The 21047-nt window shown below is 41.9% G+C and overlaps 1 protein-coding gene across 1 annotated transcript in view; it reads right to left on the bottom strand.

Moving 5' to 3' along the window:
* Positions 1 to 376: 376 nt before the first annotated feature.
* LOC144270636 (mitofusin-1-like) overlaps positions 377 to 21047 on the bottom strand; it is a 74233-nt gene continuing 53562 nt past the window's right edge. Inside the window, 9 exon segments of the mRNA XM_077827242.1 lie at positions 377 to 1438; positions 3188 to 3322; positions 6364 to 6560; positions 7700 to 7855; positions 8902 to 9131; positions 10373 to 10475; positions 13173 to 13277; positions 17494 to 17620; positions 19240 to 19361. Coding sequence (XP_077683368.1) covers positions 1369 to 1438; positions 3188 to 3322; positions 6364 to 6560; positions 7700 to 7855; positions 8902 to 9131; positions 10373 to 10475; positions 13173 to 13277; positions 17494 to 17620; positions 19240 to 19361 — 1245 coding nt within the window. The 3' untranslated portion in view covers positions 377 to 1368.

Consider the following 21047-nt stretch of genomic DNA (forward strand, 5'->3'; position numbering starts at 1 on the left):
TAAACAATTGGTCTGAGAAGGAAGCAAGCAATATGGAAAAAGTATCCACAGGTAAATATTGTTTGTTTCCCAAATGTATGCAGTCTGAAGAGCAATTCAATTTATAATAAGAAAAGGAGTACTTGTGGCACCTTAGAGACTAACCAATTTATTTGAGCATGAGCTTTCGTGAGCTACAGCTCACTTCATCAGATGCATACCGTGGAAACTGCAGCAGACTTTATATATACACAGAGAATATACATCAGATGCATACCGTGGAAACTGCAGCAGACTCATCAGATGCATACCGTGGAAACTGCTGCAGTTTCCACGGTATGCATCTGATGAAGTGAGCTGTAGCTCACGAAAGCTCATGCTCAAATAAATTGGTTAGTCTCTAAGGTGCCACAAGTACTCCTTTTCTTTTTGCGAATACAGACTAACACAGCTGTTACTCTGAAACCTGTCAATTTATAATGCTCACAGCAGAACACGGCAGGTATTCATGATGTAGTGAGAGAAATCTTTGAAGGCTAGGCTACATCCCTTGCCCAGGTGACTAGAAAATAGCAAGCCTTCCCCCAGGTGCTTAGATAAAAACTTTAATCCCTTATCCCAAACTATGCAAAAATTCAGCTGAGTGTAGACCAACTGTATAGCAGAAGTCCCCCTGTTTGGTGTAGGTAGAGGCTTGCATGCTGCACGACAGTCATCTGAACTTTACACATTAACTTACTTTGGTTTTCAATATTCCTGTTACTACAGCGTGAGGAACACTGCCATTCCATCACTGCAGCTTGCTTGAATTTTTAAAGCTTTCCAAAATACCTAGAGGGAATCAAGTTTATACAAATAAAAATGGCAGGTCTATCTATAAACTAACAGAAGTAGAGTAACAGCAGCCCAGCCCCATTGATTTTATCTGAATTCAAAATCTAAAGAAGCACTTTTGGGCTGCTAGAGCTGTTCGCCTAATATTTTCATTCATAAAACAAATCTGAAAAATCAGCATCTAGAGAACTGGGAGACATTGATACTGATTTGAGGAAGAGAAGGAATAACAGATTAACTCCCAGATGCCAGGAAGGTGGGATTTGCCACTGGTAAATACTAAAACAAAATAATACTGGGTTGTTGTTTTTTTATTTTAAGTCACCAGAGTAAATATAAATGATCATTTTGCTCTTGCAAAATTTCTCTTTACCACAGCTTTTAGATACAGTTCATTGCAAAAATGTGAACTGGGTGTTACAGTATCTGACAAGTATAATCAAAGTAATTTTAAAAATGTCATTTCATGTGACTCCACAGGGGAGCAATGTGTCATTCTATAATTTTGTCCTACAGGCAGTTACCCAAGGAAGCCAGCAGTGAAAAGAGATTGGTCTATTTATTCTGCTGAAGAAAATGCTTTGTAAAAACATCCAGCTCATTTTCAAGGTGAATGGCTTTGTTTCTGTAAAACAAACAAAAGAAAAGTGATTGATTCACCTGCATGCATCCAAACTCCACAAGAGTCTTCAGCCTCTTTACTTTTTAGGAATGAAATGCAGGACACAAGCAATCTTACTTAGACCACCTGACTCAGAAGAGCACTGTAACGAGTGCTTATGTGCTCTGCCCAGTCAGGGTCCATCTACACTGCAAACAAAACTAAAACACCGCTCCCCCCCACAGCAGCAGCAAATCTCAAAGCCCAGATCAACTGACTTGGGCTTGCACTATGGGGGTAGCAGTGTAGTTTCCGCTTAGGCTGGAGCCCAGTGAGGGGGGTGGGGTCTCAGAACTCAGACTCCAGCCTGAGCAGGAACATCTCCATTATTATTTTGAGCCCCATGACCCTGCATCAGTTGATTCAGGCTCTGAGACTTGCTGCAGTGTTGTGGTTTTTTTGCAGTGTAGACATACTTTTAAACCTCAGGATGCTGCTAATCTGAGTATATAACACCTTAGAGAAAGGGTAGTTCCTACATGTTCACAAAGGCATGAGGAATCACTGCTAGAAGGGATGATGGATTTCTCCTTGCTGGGAACAAGAAAAACCCCACCATCCCTTGTAGCTCTGCCTCTCCCAGTTCCTGTCTACATTAGCAAAACTTTCTAAAAAGTCTCACCCTTGCTACCACCCTTCAGCATCTCTGCTGGCACCATAGATGGACTGGCAATGCTTTCAATGCCATTCCATTAGAGAAGCCCATGTAGGGTTACACAACAACGGGTTAAAAACCCACCTGAATTGTTTACACTAGGGCTCCTGTAGCTAATGCTGGTTGAGATAAACCCCTTTTAACTGACATTTTTAGAAAATGGCCCTAGCGGAGCCAGGGACTCAGCCTGAGGACGGTGTGCAGCACACAATGGCAAGCCATGGGCAGAGAGAAACAGACCCAAAGCCAAATGTTGCCTCCTTGGCTGCTAGGTGAGGAGACAACAGGGTGCATTGTCACCCTGCTGGACGGGGTTGGGGTCCGCTGGACCTGGGAAGGCATCTCCAAAAGAGAAAGGGGCCCTGCTTGGATGAGCGAGAAGAGGGGATGAAATACAGGAGCTGAATTTATCCTGCTCCCAGCCCCCAGCTAAGAGTATTCCTATGGAGAGAGCTTTGTACCGAAGACCTGCTTAGGAACTCATGCCCCATCTCCAAAGGAACAAAAGCTTCTCAGGTAGGGAAGTGACCTGCATTGTTGGAGCTTGATAAAGTACTCTTGAGAAATCTATTTTTACTGGGCAGAGAAGGAGAAGATCAACATGAGGATGGGGTGATATTTTTTTAGACTTTACCCACATCCCCCAGACAAAACACAACTGGCTAAGGTAACTTTCAAAGAACACAACTGCTGCTATTGGTGTACTAGCATAGCTGCAGGAACTAGGGATGCGGGGGGGGATGACGACGCCCCAGCCCCAGCTGTGGCCTCAGTCTTGGCCCCCTTACCCCTGTCTAGGTGCCCCCCCAGAGACACGGCCCTGCTCCTGGCTCCAGTTCGGGGGTCGGTGGGGCTGGCTTTCAGCACCCCCCCATTCAAAGCATTTCAGTGCCACTGTGTACGAGGCAAGAAGATTATATATAATCTTGGCCCGACTGAAGTCCATGGCAAAACTCCCATTGACTTCAGTGGAGCCAGGATTTCAGCCTCTCTCTAGCTGGCTAGTTCAAGATTTCTCCCTTAAGCAACTGGCTGAGTCAATATAAAAGGATCATTACCTTAGGTGCTTTGAGTTACTCTGTATTTTCTCTAACTGATCTATTTCTTTGGACAGCCTTGCAATTTCCTCTTCCAGATTTTTCTGAGTAACGTCGACTTGCTGACACAGTCGAGCAAAGGTAGTGGCCATTTCTCTAAAGGAAAACAAGTTTGTAATTATAGTTTACCATACCTCGTGTTACACGACACTTCAGAGTCCATGGGTAGAATAATGCAATCAGAACAGCCACCAACTGCTATACACAAGTGCATAAAGAAAGACAGCAGGAGGAAGAATGAGCAAAGGGACTCTTCTAAAATCAGTAGAACAGGGACACTGTGGTGGTGGCATTTTTAGGGTCATTAAAAAAATAATACAAAATAGACCTCATTTTAAATACATGCTGATGTTGCTACTGCCAGCTTCCGACTCCAAAGCTGGAGACTGTTCTCAGAGTAGTGGATTTTTGCTATTAACTTGGGGGTAGACTCACAAAGGGATGTAGGTGTTGCAATGCCTGACTCCTAAGTGTCCTGCTGCTTAGTGGAATTCTCAGCTCCGAGTTAGGTGCCCAGGCTTCCCAAACAATGCAGGAGAAGAGTTAGATGCCTAACAAAGGGATTCTCAGAATCAAGTTGCTGAGCAGGGAGCCACCTAAATTAGCTAAGAACGAAATGCAGTGGCCTGGATTCAGGCTTAGGCCTAGATTCACAAGGGAATTGGGGTGCCTGACAGGCTGAAGGGAGGTGCCTATCTATGCTTGGGATTCTCAGCTGTGAAGCCTCTCCTGGAGTTGGGCACCTAAGTCAAATCAGCCCAGGGGAAGTGGGGTGGGGGCAGGACGGCAGAAAGAGAGAGAGAAAGAGGGAAGCTCTATAGCCAATATCCCAATGGTTAGAGCACTCACCTGGGATGTGGAAACCCAGATTAAAATCCCTGCTCTACCTGATTTGGGGCAGGGAATTGTACTTAGGTCTCTTACCTGCCAGGTGAGTGCCCTGACCACTTTGGCTTTTAGAACCTTAACCAGTTTGACTATACAGGCAGTGTTCTGAAAGGACTGCTTCCCTCACTCCTCAGGTGACCATATGTCTCTGTTCTACTCTGTTCTCAGGTTATTGATTATTCTGGAATGGGTGTCTCTCGAGCTCTCCATTTTGTATAATAATTAAATAGCCATTGGACAAGAGATAAAGGGAGTGACTTGACATCTTGGTGGTTAGGATTCTCACTTGAACTGGATTCTCCCACCTCCAAATCAGGCAGAGGAGGGATTCAAACTTGGATCTCCCACATCACAAGTGAGTGCCTTAGCTGCCAGACTACGGGGTATTCTGGGGACACCCACCACCTGTGTTATGTGTGAGGCATGATCCGATAGGGGTACTCTGAGCACACTTCCTGGATCAGGACGACAGGTGAGAGAATACCTCATTTGAGAAAACCACAGGGACTTTGCCATGAGTGAAGGCTGTGAGCAAGTAGTTAGCTGTGGGGAAGGATCGAGCCTTTAGGCACTGTTCCCACCACTAGGCATGTGCAAAGCTGTTGGACTTAAGCACTTACGCCTAAGTAGCTTTCTCAGTCTAGCCCTTAGCATCTGAATGAGTTTATCGTAAAACACCTAACAAAGTGTCACCAACATTCAAATTGAGCAAACCAACAGCTTTGATAGGGTCTACATTCATTTGACTTTTCTCATCGCTTCAAACCCTGTTCACCACGTTGAACACTCCTTCCACTAACTGACTGTCCCTGGTAAATACAGAGCCAATTCTGCTTGGAACAGCAATATTGAACAAACATTTTGATAGATTAAATGAAAAACCAGGACAATTCAAACAGGCTCAAAAGATGTTCCCGGGATATCAGGACATCTTACAAAACCTCCAGGACTGTCCCGATAGCACAGAGACATATGGTCACTTGAGGAATGAGGGAAGCAGTCCTTTCAGAACACTGAACATAGTGAAACTAGTTAAGATTCTAAAAGCCAAGCCATCCTGAGTCTTAAGTGATTCACTGTTAGTGAAAAGGATGTGACTATGACTGCCCATAAGAACAGAGCCAAACTTTCATATTTATATAGTAAGCTGCTTGACAAAGAAACTGCCTATAGAGATTGAGAATCATTCTAGATCTTCAGACAGATACAAGTTAGGGGTAAGCATTACACATTCTGCTGTTTTGCCAGGGTAAGTGAAGTTATCAGGCACAAATTAACTGTATGATTTCAAATAATTATGCTGTAATACCCATATGAGTTGTCTCTTGTTATTGTGTAAATCCCCCATTTATCCAAAAGAAAACAGACCATTTAAAAGGGCATCTTAAAGGCAAGACAAAAGGCTTAAATGTTACAGGCCAAATTCATCCCTGGCATAACTTAATTGACTTCAGCCCGATTTAGATAGAATTACGCTAGGCATGAATCTGTCCCATCATCCTTTTTCCATAAGGGCTTTTTATAGCACAAGTCAAAACGTCTCTGAACAATAGGAAAAGAAGGGCATTATTTTCATCTCTCGGCAACAGCACGAATATTTTTTACTGCTAAGTGCTAATGAAAATTGCATAATGTAAGTGCTTAGGTACTAAGGAAGCTTGCTGATGACTGCTCTTTAAACTAGTCCAATTCACGTTTAAGTTGAGTAAAGAGAATAAGAACGCGCAAACCAAGGTTAACAAAACTACAGCTCCAGAAAAGTGATGCTTTTTCTGTGAAACAATATCCATAAAATTCCTTCATTAAAAATAAGCATTTTGCTAAAGGGGCTCAATCAACTTAAAAGCCACACTTCTCAGAAGTTCCCCTCCCCCCTTTTTCAACCACCACCTAAGGCTACTATAACTGAAAGAATATTTCTTTTCTCCACTTTATAGTCATTTTCTCTCTCCCCCGTAGTCAGAAAGGTAATCGTGGCTGTGTGAGGTCTTTACACTAACAGTGACGTGCAAAACAGGACTGTACAACCATAAAAATATGAAAGGGGGATTCTTTGCCACAATAGTAATCGACCCAACTTTGGCTCATTTTTTGAAATTGAATAGATTTCAAGTTGACCTTTAAACCTTCATACTTAAGCATCTTTTCAATTCTCTATTGTAACTTTCATTGATAAATACATGCACATAGATTATCCACTGAAATGTATTTCCTGTATTAGTGACTACAATGATAAGCATAATACTTACTGTTGCACTTGATGGCTGCAATTTGCACTAGTAAAACTGACAATCATCTGCAATTTTTCAGTAGCATAGTTTACAAACTGCTGTTTAAAGGCTCTCTCTTTTGCTTTAGTTGTCCAGGTTAGTTTCTCATAGAGATACAATAATCCATACATACTTAGGGAAAGACATATGAGTTTCCAGCCTACAGTTCTCCACACCTGAAAAAGAAGCATCTTTTCATGACCTGAGCGGATTATGTGACAGTAGCTCTATGGAATGTATTTTGTCAGAGTGTGGTCATAATTAGAAGAGGATAGAAAAGTGTCAACTTCCTGTTCAAGGTATTTGCTCTCTTTGTACCTTTCTGTCCGACTGGATTAACAAAATTATCATCCAGGTAGCACTGCAGAGCAACACAGCTACATAAGGAGCTAGAGCCTCTTCACCTTGTGCATCAGCTGCAGAACTGTTTAGCTAGATTCATATTACAGAATCTTGATTGCTAGAGATAAAGTAAGAGGCAGAAAGCAAAGCTCTCAGCAATTCCAAATTGAGCCTGACAAAAAAAATCAAATAAATTTTATAATTTAGAAACGGAGCACATTTATATGGAATAAATATAGGCTCCATCATGACCCTACTCAGCCAGTTTTCTTATTACATACTTACTATGAGCATTTAATGCACTTTATACCCCTTACTGCAGTGCTATTTAGCCTTGAAGATGTAAATATTTTGCTGCATTAGACAAGAAGTATTTATCCTAGATACCCCATTTGCAAAGTGGTTCTGATGCCACAGATCTTGTAACCCTAACTCACATAAGTAAGGGTTGCAGGATTGGAACCATGATGTAGAGTCATATAGGTTAGAGTACAGCATGACTGATTCCTGGAGCCTTTGCCTATGAAGAGTAAATTTAAAAAAAACAATGGATATCAAAGAAATCTAATAAACCAATCACTCAGTTTAAGTATTTTAAATTAACTATTCTGTAGCCATTTACAAAGAAACCCTGGCTAAACTGATTAGCAAACAATTCTTTACTATGCTAAATATTAATTTTTAGATTTCACCTGTGATTGCAAGGGGCTTACCAAGCACATGAAAGGAAAGTGCACCTATTGTTTAGTAAGACTAACTTCATTAGACATAGTTCTATTTAAGTCATGAGTTGAATGGAGCTATGCTGATTCTTGCCATCTGTGGACTAGGCCCATTGCTAATTAGACTGATTCTAACAAGCAAACATCAATTCTATGCAGCAGTGATGGCATCCTAAACAGTAAAAAGAGTACATCTGGAATAGTCTCTGCCATGCTTTCCGTTTATAGAGGTAGTTGCAAATGCTACTTGCCACTCCTCCAACGATGATGATGCTCATAGAGGTCCGTGATGTTAGTGAAGCTAAACTCGTTACCAAAGAAACCATGAGTTCCTCCTGTGATACGTTCTCTGGAGTTACGGCAGGAAGACAGGTGGCAGAGGGGGTGGAAGCTAAAGGACGAGGGATCTAGAAGAGCAGAATAAGGCAACTGAGTGATAAGCATTATGGAACTATACAGCAAACTGCTTGGTTTTATTATTTATTTTGCTTTCTCATAAGCAGGGTTAAAAATTGAACTTAAGACTGTCTGGGAGATTCAAAAAGGCTCTTCATTTGTTTAACCCTGAACAGCAGTAACGGAGGCTTAGAGAGTTGTTCAGAAAACTGATGAGTAACAAGAGATGGGCCTTTCCTGAAGATCTCATCAACCCAGACAGGGGTGGGGCAAGAAGTGAAGAGCTGCCCCAAATTCCTGAAATATAATTAAAGCTTTTAGCATGGACTGTAGTTAATTCTGTTCGATTCCCACTATGCCTCATCAACTCCTATCCATTCCCCACTATTCTAGCTGCCCCGTGCCCACCTGGCAGTTTTTTCAACCCTTCACTCCCCTACAAATGCACCCATCCACCCATGAATTTTTTTTTTACTTTGAGGCTAGGGCAAAGTCTTAAGTGGATCCAAATTTCATGGTGACCTCATGATGGGCTGAACCAAAATCCCAGGTCTGAACAGCCTCTCAAGCTTTACAAGGGAGCAGGGAGGGATAACATCTGGAGACCTATTTTGCAGTTTGGGGCTATCGCTACATTTATCACAACAGCAGGAAACCATAGTTTCTTTCCACTTGTTAGTGTTGACATTTAAAAACTCCATTGCCCCAAATAGCCAGACAGTCCATAAGGTTGAGGGAAGTAGGACTGGCTTTGCTCCACTTTAATTATACAAAAACTGTAAATGAAGAGGTGACCAGAAGGATAGATACAGAGGTAAAACAAAAATCAGAGTCCCCAAGAGCATGCAGTAGCTGCAGGAAGTACTAGAAAGGTGTTCTGGCTCCATTTCATCCATGCATATAACCCAGTAATAACAACCCTCACCAAAACAAGTTTCAGACAAAGGGAACATGGTGAGCAGACAACACACCAAGCTATTAACACACATGTAAAATAATGTATAGAAAACATCAGATATCAACCCAATCCATTCTGAAAGACCTGGGAAGCACTCACCTGTGAGGTTGGATCTGCCAGCCCGAGTAGCACTCTATGAGCATTCTTTGGGCCTAGGAAGCGGTTTACAAGGGTGGTCCACCCCAGGGAAAAGCGGAATGTGATATCCTCTTGAAAATCCGAACACAGACTGTGACAGTTCAAATCGTAACTGAGGTCAAACTTCCTGCATGGGATTAGCAACTGGAGCTGATTCTGAACACCAGAAGGTAATAATGGTGTCAGATTTTCTAAAAACAAAGTGGATTAGCAAAATTTAGTTACTATGCAAAACTTTACTCCATCTTGGGATGGTCATATGATGCACTCATTCTGTATCTGGCTTTTTTAATTTCAAACACCTAAGCAACAGTATTAACTGAGGCCTAACCTACCAGTTTATCTACTTAGCAATTTCCATTACAATTAAGAGAGTGCTCAGCCCTTGCACTGCACAGTTTAAACACAGTCTGTCCCATTAGGATCAACTATTGATCATTCCAGCAAAACAAAATGGAAAAAGAAAAAGCCATCCAGAAAGGCAGTGGTGTCAAAAAGGGAAAAAATGGTCAGAGATTAACTGAACCAATCAGAAAGATCTCTAGCTAGAGTCCTGAAGTCCAGGATGGACAAAGGACAACTTGGCCAATCTCAATAGCCTTGGGTAGAAATAAGGAAGAGGTGACTTCTCAAGATCTCAGGAATAGGTCACTAAAGGCTTCATATATTTCCTCAAGACCTGACTGTTTCATTACCAGGAATCAATTCAGACTGGGTGGCTGGACAGGCATTTAACAAAAGGGAGTACAGAAACAGGAGACCATACCAAAACGTGAGCTTCAAGATAGAATCCTAGTTTTTACTGAGTGAGCTAGGGTAAGGCTTACACTGAAGAAATATCTGACAATCAGGTATTGCCTATATTTTAACATTACCATTGTTAATTCAAGTTATTTTACTCGGTTCCCTTCCCTAAGATAGCTATACAGAGGTTAAAAAGACACAGGGAGGGAAGAAAGGTAGCAGGTCTAGAGTGAGTTGGGAAGTCCTGTTTTCTAAACTCAGGTCTACAACAGTGTGTGACCTCAGGCAAATAAATCACTTAATCTCGGTTTCACAGCTTCTCCAAATCGGGATAATAATTACTCCTACCCAATCCCCACAAGCCCTGTGGGAAGTAACAGTTGCATAGCACTTTGGAGTTGTAAAGCGTTATAAGCTTATAACTCAGTAAATCCCAGTCATAGTATGTATTTGTCTAGAGAGGAACAAGTAAAAGTAGGAATTTACTTGGATTAAACATTGTTAGGAGAGGAACTGTTTTTCCATTATTCATGTGTACAGATCCTGTGATCTATGATTGGGACTTCTTGATGCTGCCCCAAAACAAATAACAACTCAAAGAAGACAAAGTCCTTTTGGGGTTGACCTGGAGACTGCCCAGGTTCAGACTCATTTGTGTGAAAGTAACATTACTCTGTATAAATATTACCAATCATTTCCTGCTGTGACTGATGCATTGACTGATTGACTTCAGTGGAGCAACGGTCAGCCAAGTTCCTTCCCAAACCATCTTCTATGTGCTTGTTGAGCTCCTAATGTTTCATGAAGAAAGCATGTACATAAGTTGATATCAACAAGCCAGCTATGTTCGAACAATTTTGAAATATGCTGAACGCAAGAAATCCCTCTAATCTTTGAACATATTGTTATCCATGGTGGGGAGGAGAAGAGCATGGAGAATGATCATGCACTGAAATTATAAATTCTCGTGGTAAACTAACTAGAATTTAAAAAAGGGCTGGTATCTGTAACATTGTGGTCATTAAAAAGGTAGCTGAAAAATATGCCTCAGTTTTCAATATAACTGTTTCAGAGAGCATAATGCAGGGGTGGGCAAACTACGGCCCATGGGCCTCATCTGGCCCAACAGACCTTTTAATCCGGCCCTCGAGCTCCACTGCCCCGCTCCGCCCGGTGCTCCCACATGTTCAGGACCTGCATGATGGGCATGAGGGCACACGTTACTTTGGCTGCACAACCCAAATGCACTTCATGCGCCATCAGAGCCTAGAACCTGCAAGCCCACATGCCTGCTACTCGTTGGCTTAGGTGACTGATGTTTTAGTAGTGTTAATTTTCCAATGTTGAGGGTGACCAGCTGCATTGTTCACATTAATCAAAGAGGGTGTGGAAAGGGGGTAAGTTTGGTTTAATTATTGTAATACCTTGTTATGACAGTATACTTATAATAGTAAGTATGGTTTTATGCTTATTTCCACTAAAATGTAAGTTTATATGAATATCTCTGAATTGTTAAATTCCAAGAACATTCATGGCCCGCCATACAATTTCCATACCCAGATGTGGCCCTCAGCCCAAAAAGTTTGCCAACCCCTGGAATAATGCCACTATATTACTCTGGAAAGTCAGAATTGTCTTGGTCTGATAGCAACCACTTCACTGGCCTGAACTAAGAGAAACCAATTTCAACAATACTGGTGGAAGTCAAAATATAAATGTTTTGGGAGCAGTGATGGCAGGTAGAATACTCATTCAATCCTATAAATGTAGATTAATGGTGCAGAATCAGTCTCCTATTGAGCAAATACAGTCAATGGAAGTTTTGACATGCACTTTAATGGGAGCATGATCAGGGTTTTTGAGTACCAGGCTCATGAGACTATCTTGGAATGTATGCTCCTTTTAAAAGTTACTGTTAAAGTTGGTAAAATTCAAACAACAAAAAATGGCCTTTTTAAAAGTGAAAACGTCCATGAATTGTGGACTCCAAAATATTTTGTCAAGTGAATTTGTGACTTTTTGTAATTGAAATTTGTATCAAAAGTATTCTCAAGGTGGCTAGCAAAATGTTTCATCTACAAAAAACCAATAAATATGAACCAAACTAAACATTTTAGTGACCATTCTGATAAAATTTTTAATTAATTAAAAAACTTGAATTCCCTCCCCCCCACCTTAAAATGGAAACAATTCCAGAATCTTTTGCAACTTTCTCCCCATCATCTTTAGTTATTGTAATCTAATTTAATAACAGAAATACACAGATACAATGGATAGTAAATCTCCTAAGAAAGACCACCACGTACACAAAGCAATATACAGTTATTCTTGGGGGAATTCTGCACCAAAAAATTAAAAATTCTGTAAAACTCTATATGTTTTCTTTGTCAAAAACAACAATATAATCCCACCAGTTTCAACTATTTTGGTAATTTATTTCAAAATGCCTATCAGCAAGAATGTCTGTAATAATACAGACAAGAAAAAAGCCCCCTTCCCAGAAGCAGAGAGTTAAAGAAAACCATATGACAACCCACTTCCCATTTCTCTGTTATGCTTTTGTTGGGCACCTCAATCTGGGTGTGTCACATGTGCCAACTGAGCAACTATCTGGGGAAAGCTCTGCCGCTCCCATCTCAGACACCCTCCCTCCCAGAGCCCAGCCACGGGGCACCCTGGCCCAGACACCTGCACCCCTTTGTCCCCAGAGTCCAACCAGGCTGCACCCTACCCCTATCACAGACACCCATGCCCATAACCTCCCAGACCTCAGCCCAGACAGCAACACCCCCTACCCCTCCAGGGGCCAGTTGCAGGGCACCACCCCAGCCCAGACACCTGCACTCGTTACCTCCCCATGGCTGGGCTCTGGGGGTGTGCCCCCCAGCCCAGACACCTGCTCCTAGTTCTAGCTTTTACTATGTTAGTTTTAATAATTCACGTACTATATACTCCTGGGGGAATTCTGCACCACTGCACAATGTAAAATTTGCAAGCTGAAGAGCTAGGCTCTGCTGGGTCCAGCAGCCCCTAATGGCGGCCATCAGCTCTGCAGCACTGCCTACTCCTCAGAGCCCAGGGAGGGAGGGAGAAAGAGAAACAGCCTGATGCTGGGTCCTGGGCTTTATGGAGTTTCCTGCACACCGCCTCCTTCCTTCAGGATGAGCTGGGAACCGCAGCTGCCCACAAATCTCCAGCTTCCCCTCCTCCTGGCCCTGGCAGTGTCTTGTATTTGTGAGCTGGAGAGCTGGGCTCTGCTGGGCCCAACAGGCCCTAATGGCAGCCAGCAGCTCTGCACCACCAGGGGGGGAAAAATGAAATTCTCCACAGAACATTAATTTTGCTCAAATTCTACATCGTGCAGTGGCGCAGAATTCCCTCAGGAGTTTACAGTGCATGAATTATTAAAACTAACATACTAAAAGGTAGAACTAAGAGCCAATGCGAATGACAAATTATCTTCATCAAATCATTCAGGTGTTACTTACACTTTTATACAGCTTCAATACTTGTGAAGAAGGGTGAAAATCAGAATAAAATTCATCAACCAAAACAGAGAGTCGACAAATCTCATCAGTCATCGCAGAAGAAACCTGAAAATGTTAAAATATAGACATGGCAATAGAAGATTTTTTTTAATTGAAACACAGAGTGCAAAGGAGGAAATTATTAAAATGCTAACTGCATCACTAGATTATTTAGGTTAAAAACATTCTGCCCATTCTCATGATTAATCAAAAAATGTGAACAGTTAGCAGTCTGTTGGTAAAATCCCTTTCCAATGTAAAGAGCACCTCATGAAGTAGCTAGTTCTGACAGATAATGGGGGCCACCATCTGCAGCCTCTGACCTTCCCCCCAGTTATCTCCATTGAAGAAGATTCCAGAAGTAATTTAAGAATGGCTACTTATCCTCCTACAGTAACCATGGTCCTTTGAGATGCATTATCCACAAGTATTCCACTTCTGGTGCACACTCGCCCCATTCATGGGAGATCAGAATCTATTTAAATAATAGTGGCCAACTGGGACATTGGGTTCTGGCACCCAACGGCTGAAGACAAAGGGTGAATCGAGTGAAACCTACCTTCAATTCCTTCACTGAAGCAGAATCCGGTTGATGTAGGATTCCACAGTAGCAGAGAAGGATGGCGAGTTGTGGAATACATGTAGGCAACACATCTCAGAGAACTACAGTTATGTCTACGCTAAAAGCTATGTCTGTGTGCAGGGGGAATCACAGCCATGTACTCATGCTGGCGCTCTTCCAGCTAGCGTGCGCACAGGTAGCAGTCAGAGCACAGCAGCAGAGGCAGGGCTTAGACGTGCTGAGGCTAAAAAGGGCTGCGCACAGGTGAACCACCCTCAGTTCCTTCTCTACCGCAAAGTTCCACAGAGGAAACACCAAAGCAGAGGAGAAAGAGATACACTTTGAAGAACTGCAGTTACTTCACAGGATGAGTAACATTTCCTTCTTCTTCAAGTAGGGTGCCTATTGGTGCTCCACTTCAGGTGACTTTGGAGCAGTATCCCCAGGAGGATGGTGTTTCTGAATAGAGGTCTGGGAATACTACAATGGCCTCCTGATGAAGGTAAGCAGCCACCACCACCACTGGAACTTTTGAGAATACACTTGAAATTGAGGATAGTCCAAAAGGAAGCATCCAATATTGGAAGTGATATTGGCCTATCAGAAAGGCAAGTATATTCTGTGAGATGCATGAGTGGCAATATGGAAATGTCCATCTTATAGGCTGAGAGCTGAAAACCAATCCCGAGTCTAATGAAGGAATCATCATTGCCAGAGTCACCATTCTGAATTTGAAACTTTATAAATTTAGGAGTCTTGGATCTAAAAATCAGTCTCATATCTCCACTTTTCTTCGGTACAAGGAAATACCTCAAGTAGAAATCCTTCCCCCTTTGTGCTGAGCAGGGACAGGCTGTATCAGCCCTAGACAAAGAAGGATGTCTATTTCTTGTCTCAGTAGCAGCTTATAAGAAGAGACCCAAAAGAGGGAGGTGGGAAGGGGGAGGTATGTAAAGTAGATGGCATAGCCTGATGTAAATCTACAAAACCCATCTGTCTGTAGTAATTTGCTACAATGAATGTCAAAAATGGGAGAGAGTTTCCAAATGCAGGGAGGTGAGCAAACTTTTGCAGCTGGTAGACCCAAGGTGGGCAGGATTTGAACCCTCAACCACCTAATCAAAACTGGTGTTTTGATAATGAAGATGCGTATTTGAATCAGATGAATTTATGGTTCTCTTCCTTGGGAATCTGTGGTTCTTTCTAGGGGTCTCTGGAACCTCAGAAAATTGTATCGAACAGGATCTCTGAGCAGTGTTCAATCTACTAAATTTTCTTTTTCTCTCAGGGTAAATCTCCAGAGATCCCAGAGTGGCTCTGGAGTCTTGGAGAGTTCAGATGGACTCGTCCATGTTCTCTGAAACCAACTTTAGACTAGGGCTGTCAAACTATTAAAAAAATGAAATTGCGATTAATCACAATTTTAATTGCGCTGTTAACAACAGAATACCCTTTATTTAAATATTTTTGGATGTTTTCTACATTTTCAAATAGATCAATTTTAATTACAACACAGAATACAATGTGCACAGTGCTCATTTTATATTATCTTGATTACAAATATTGGCACTGTAAAAAAGAAAAAACAAAAGAAACAGTATTTTTCAATTCACCTCAGAGAAGTACTGCAGTGCAATCTCAATAATGAAAGCGCAACTTACAAATGTAGAATTTTTTTTCCCACAGAACTAAACTGAAAAACAAAACAATGTAAAACTTTACAGATTACAAGTCTACTCAGTCCTACTTCTTGTTCAGCCAATCGCTAAAACAAACAAGTTTGTTTATATTTATGGGAGATAATGCTGCTTGCGTCTTATTTACAATGTCACCTGAAAGTGAGAACAGGCATTCACATGGCACTGTTGTAACTGGTGTTGCAAGGTATTTATGTGCCAGATATGCTAATCATTCGTATATCCCTCCATGCTTCAACCACCATTCCAGACACAGAAGCATCTCATTGATCAGGAGGGCGATCCTAGTTGGTCCTGCTGACTGGAGGATGGCCAACAACTCGTGTTGCAATTCCCTGACTTCTTCAAGTGGCATCTGAATGGAGTCTGACTGGATCGCCACATGTTTAATAAGGTCTTGCATCTGCTTAAAATCATCGACCATAGACCATGGAAGAGACATTACCACTTCGTCTAATGATGATGAGGAGATGGTAGTTTGAGGAGTAGCCTCCTCATCTGCCCTAGTTTCCTGTTCCTCAAAATGTCTCCTCCTGCTGGGGAGTGATCTGAGGTGGTAGAAATTGTCTCTCCCTATTGTACCAGCAGGCTAGGCTCCAAGCCTTAGAAAACTGCTGTCAGTCAACAGCCCAGGGATCTCAGTATGACAACTGGAGGTATCCATATGGGAGGGGCAGTGGCATTTAAGGTTGTTCCCACCACTTGTGATGTCTTCCCCAGGGTTCCTCCTTGTCTCTGTGACTAACACAGAAAAGGTTCCTATAAGGATGGGTTAGGAGAGCCCTATGCTGAACAGCTAAAAATGCTGGTGAGTTAGTCTGTACCAGTGATAGATGAGAATCCAGTGACTGAGTGAGTTTTGGTACCAAGAGGCACTCGATACCCATGATCAGCAGAGATTTTGGTTTTTCAGCCACAGATAAGTATCTAAATTCTTGAGGTAGCGAATGGAGTGTCAGAACCAACCTGATGGTCTCTAGAAGTAGATGGTACCAAGGATTTCAATTGCTCTGATGACAAGGGTGACGGAGGTGGATACTTCAATTTATACAGTACTGAGGGACCTGTCAAGGGGTGGTTCTAGTGGTAAAGTTGTTTCCGATGGAACTGGTCTGGAGAAACACCTTCCCTTTGCCATCTCTGTTACACCTGGATGGTAAAGAAGCTCGCTCAGGGCAGCATGTGCTCACAGAAGAGCTTCGGGTCTTTCCAACCTCGTCAACACCAAAGGAAACTGTAGCCTTTATGGTACCAGGCAGAGAGGTCCATGATTCTGAGACCATTGACCTAGTGGGAAACCAAGGTCTTTTTGGAGAAAACTTTCTGGGACCTCTGGAGGTCTCTGGAACCATCCCCTTTCTGTGGGGTATTGAGCAGAGATCGAAGAAGGTGCACTAGATCTGCCCAGAGACTGAGGTACAAGGGATTCTCCCAATCTGGCTCTGAAGCAGGGCAAAGAGAGCTTGCTCTCCTAATTCTTCCTTGCCTTCCTAATTCTTCCTTGCCCTGGATCTAAGGGCTGAACAGAAGTTACATTTCTGTGGGATGTGTGACTCTCAAAGCAACAAAAACACTTGGAATGGCCATTGCTAACTGGGATGGCATCCCAGCAAGTTGAAACCCAGAGAGCTGGGCATAGCCTCCCAAAGAAGGCAAGTCTCCCCAAAGAGAGGAGAAAGGAAAAAAAGGCACTCCTCTCACTAGTAAAACTACACTAACAACTATACTAAGCCAAACTAGTACTAAGAACTAAGAAAACAATTCTAGTTGGATGAGGCACACTCAAGGTGGACCTGCTAAGCTGCTCTCTCCGGCCAAGGCAATGGAGAAGGAACTGAAGGATGTGTGCATGGGCCACACGCACACCGCTAGAAAAAGTCTCCAACTGAAGGCGCGTGGGATGCGTGCACATCTGACACTACTCAAAGAAAACCAGGTGAGCCACCAAACTGTGAATCTGAAGATAGAAAATATTCTCTTCCTTGTTTGGATCTAAGACATTTGCTCTTTGTATGCAACCCACCTTGTTCTCTACTTCCTCAGTAACCTGTTTGATTTTTTTCTTAATATCCTCTGTTAAAATGTTCAGTTGGTTTCGAACAAATTCCAACCTATCTTTCTGGTCTTCTCGCTCTTCCATTGAATGAACTCTAAGGTAGCAGAAAAGAAATCACCATCACTAGTAGTTCTCCCAGAAACATAATAGTACAAAGAAACTTAATAAATCCAGCATGGATGAACAATTAATACAAGAAGGTTTATTAAGCAGTCAAATGAATCAGAAGTCATACGGGGCTGACAAAAGCTATCAAGTGACATAAGCAAATGTCCTACTTGTCGAATGCAAGTAGAATACACATTAAGTTTACAGCTATTTCTTAACGTAACTGCTTACAGTTAGCTTTTCATACACTATCTCTGTTGCAAAGAGTGCGTTTGGAATTCGGGTACCAATTGTGGTATCTATAATTTAGTAAAGAAAAAGAAAGGAGGGTAAGGAAAGAATCTTGTTTGGGAAACTGGCCCTCTAAGTCTTAACTTATCTCTACAAATTAGTGGAGACAATTCCTCTGACCAGACTGTGCTATTACTGCTCACTAGCACCATTTGATTGCTACTTTACAATGAAACTGTATTTCTCATCTTGAAGACCAGGAAAAATAAAAAACACTAAAACCATGCCACATATTACTCTCCCAAGCAGTGCTGGGCACATAGCTCAAATGAGGATGGTTTAAAGGCTGAAGTTATATAAGCTGAACAGCCAGTGGCCATGCCACATGTTGATTCAAATGGTCTAGGGAGTGGCAGAGCATAGGTTTTGATGGACAGATTTAGAAAACAAAGCAACAGATTCAAGAGAAGGACTTCAAGAGTGGCATTCTTAGAATTAATCTAAGATCTGACAAAAATGCATCAGATTAAGAATGTAAATGCACAACTAACAGAAGCTGGTGCATTCAGGAAGGGTATGAGATTTAGTGGGGGATTGTGTAGTCCACTGGAGGGTACATTATTGAGGAGCACAGATGGAAAGGAAGTAAACTGGAGAGGTTAATATACAACAGCACATTAACTATAGGTGAGAAAAGACCAGGCATCAAGGGCAGTTAGGAGAAATTTCTTTACTCAAAGTGGGAAGAGTATGTGACAGTTTCAGAAGCAAAAAAAAAAAAAAAAAAAAATCAAAACAATTGTGAAAGTATTAGATAAGCAAAAGGAGGAAAGAAATATTACTAGGGGCAAAGGTGACATAGACTAGATTGCTCACATGAGCTCTGTCCATCCAAAGCGATATTTTTACCACCTGCAAGCTGCCTGACTGTCACTTTTCCTCACATTCTCCTGCTCATTCACCCTCTTCCCTTTACAGTACGTTATAGAGGAGATAGGCCTCAGTATCGCTTCTAAAATGGTGGTTACAACAAGGAAGATTCCTTACAGTTCTAAAATAAAGACTCAAAAACCAAGCTCATACGATCAACTAGCCACCTTTGTAATCCGTTAACAATGAAGAAAGCAACAACATGAACGCAGTGATCCTTGGACACCTCAAAGCTGTTTTGCTTCTTCTCACACAGAACAAGTAAACATGAGGAAATGGTGCCAGTGAGCAGTATCAAAACTGAACAGTGAGAGAAATTCCCTATCCACCTCTTGTCAGTAGGGATAAGTGAACTTTAAAGTCTAGACTAGTGCAGGAAAATTAATGCAATGGAAATGGTTCTCTCTCTATGATCTGGATATACCAAAAACAAAAGACTCCTACCTTTTTTCTGCTGCTGCCACATTTATGGCGTCCATAATGTTTTTCACAGTATCTATTATCTGTTTAGCTCTGATAGTGTGCTGTTCAAACTTGGTTTTCACGGCTGACTGCGAGATACACTCCTGCGAGGGGCCCAAGCCACAACACATTACTGTAATTCCATACCAACGCTCTCAGGAATTTCAATGTCAGAAAGCACTTGCTGCTATCATCAAACTTAAACCCAAAGGAAAATAAAAAAGAAAGGAGGAAGTGTACAGAAATCAAAGACACAGAACTGAAAATTCAAATGGCTCTATAGCAGCAAGACTGTATCTTCAGTCCACAGTGTCCACAGTAATGTGAATTGTTTTTGTAAATAAAAAAACATCATAAAAGGAAAATCTGATGTACAAGCATGAAGATAAATCTGTTCCTTTCTCAATGGTATTAAGCATCTCAAAAATTTTCCACATTTTGGTAGTGCTGAATATTTAGCACTGATTCTTACAGCACTAACTAATTGGTGGTGGCTTTAACTGTCACATTAACTTTTCTGAAAGTTTCAGGGTTTAACAGTTTTTACCCCAAAAAGATTTTGCACAATTGCAAACTTACGTTGATATTGACATGCCTACCAGCCAAATATGCAATTTGGCCAACCACATGGGGCACTCCAAAACAAGTATTAACTTGAAAGGTGCAACAGCTGGCAAGCATTCTTTAAAATATTTTCCCCTCTTGCTGAATATTCATGTGTTAAATCTAATGGCACTGAATGGTTAGAAATAATAGAGTATAAGGCCAGAAAGGACCACTGTTATTATGTAATCTAACCTCCTGCTCTGCACAGGCCACTGATCTTCCTGGAATTAAATTCCTGTTCGAACTAGTGCACATCTTTTAGAAAAACACTGAATCTTGTTTTAAAAATTGGCAGTGATGGAGAATCCATCACAACCCTGGGTAAGTGTTCCAGTGGATAACTGCCCTCATTGTTAAAAAAATTATGTCTTGGTTTCCAGTCTGAATTCATCTAGCTTCGACTTCCAGCCACTTCATCTTGTTATACCTTTGTCAGTTACACTGACAAATTCATTATCAAATATTTGTTCTCTATGTAGTTTCTTATAAACTGTGAACAAGTCATTCCATAGCCATCTCTTTGTTAAACTTATCAGGTTGACAGACTGAAGGTCCTCACAAGAAGGCCTCTTTTCCAATCCTTTAGCATTTTTGTGTCTCCTCTCTGAACCCTCTCCAATTTAGCAACATTCTCCTTGAATTGTGGACACCAGAACTGGAAACAGTATTCCAGTGGTGGTCACACCAGTGTCAAACACAGACTTAACATAATTTCCCTGCTCTTACTCGTTATTACCCTGTTTATATATCCAAGGACCACACTAACTTTTTTGGCCACAGCATCACATTAGAATCATAGAAGATTAGGGTTGGAAGAGACCTCAGGAGGTCATTTAGTCCAACCCCCTGCTCAAAGCAACTAAACTAACCCCAACTAAATCATCCCAGCCAGGGCTTTGTCAAGCTGGGCCTTAAAAACCAATAAGGCTGGAGATTCCACCACCTCCCTAGGTAACCCATTCTAGTGCTTCACCACCCTCCTAGTGAAATAGTTTTTCCTAATATTTAACCTAAACCTCCCCTACTGCAACTTGAGACCATTGCTCCTTGTTCTGTCATCGGCCACCATTGAGAACAGCTGAGCTCCCACCTTTTTTGGAACCCCCCTTCAGGTAGTTGAAGGCTGCTATCAAATCCCCCCTCACTCTTCTCTTCTGCAGAATAAATAAGCCCAGTTCCCTCAG

Source organism: Eretmochelys imbricata, chromosome 9 (genome assembly GCF_965152235.1).
Source record: "Eretmochelys imbricata isolate rEreImb1 chromosome 9, rEreImb1.hap1, whole genome shotgun sequence".
Taxonomy (NCBI): Eukaryota; Metazoa; Chordata; order Testudines; family Cheloniidae; genus Eretmochelys; species Eretmochelys imbricata.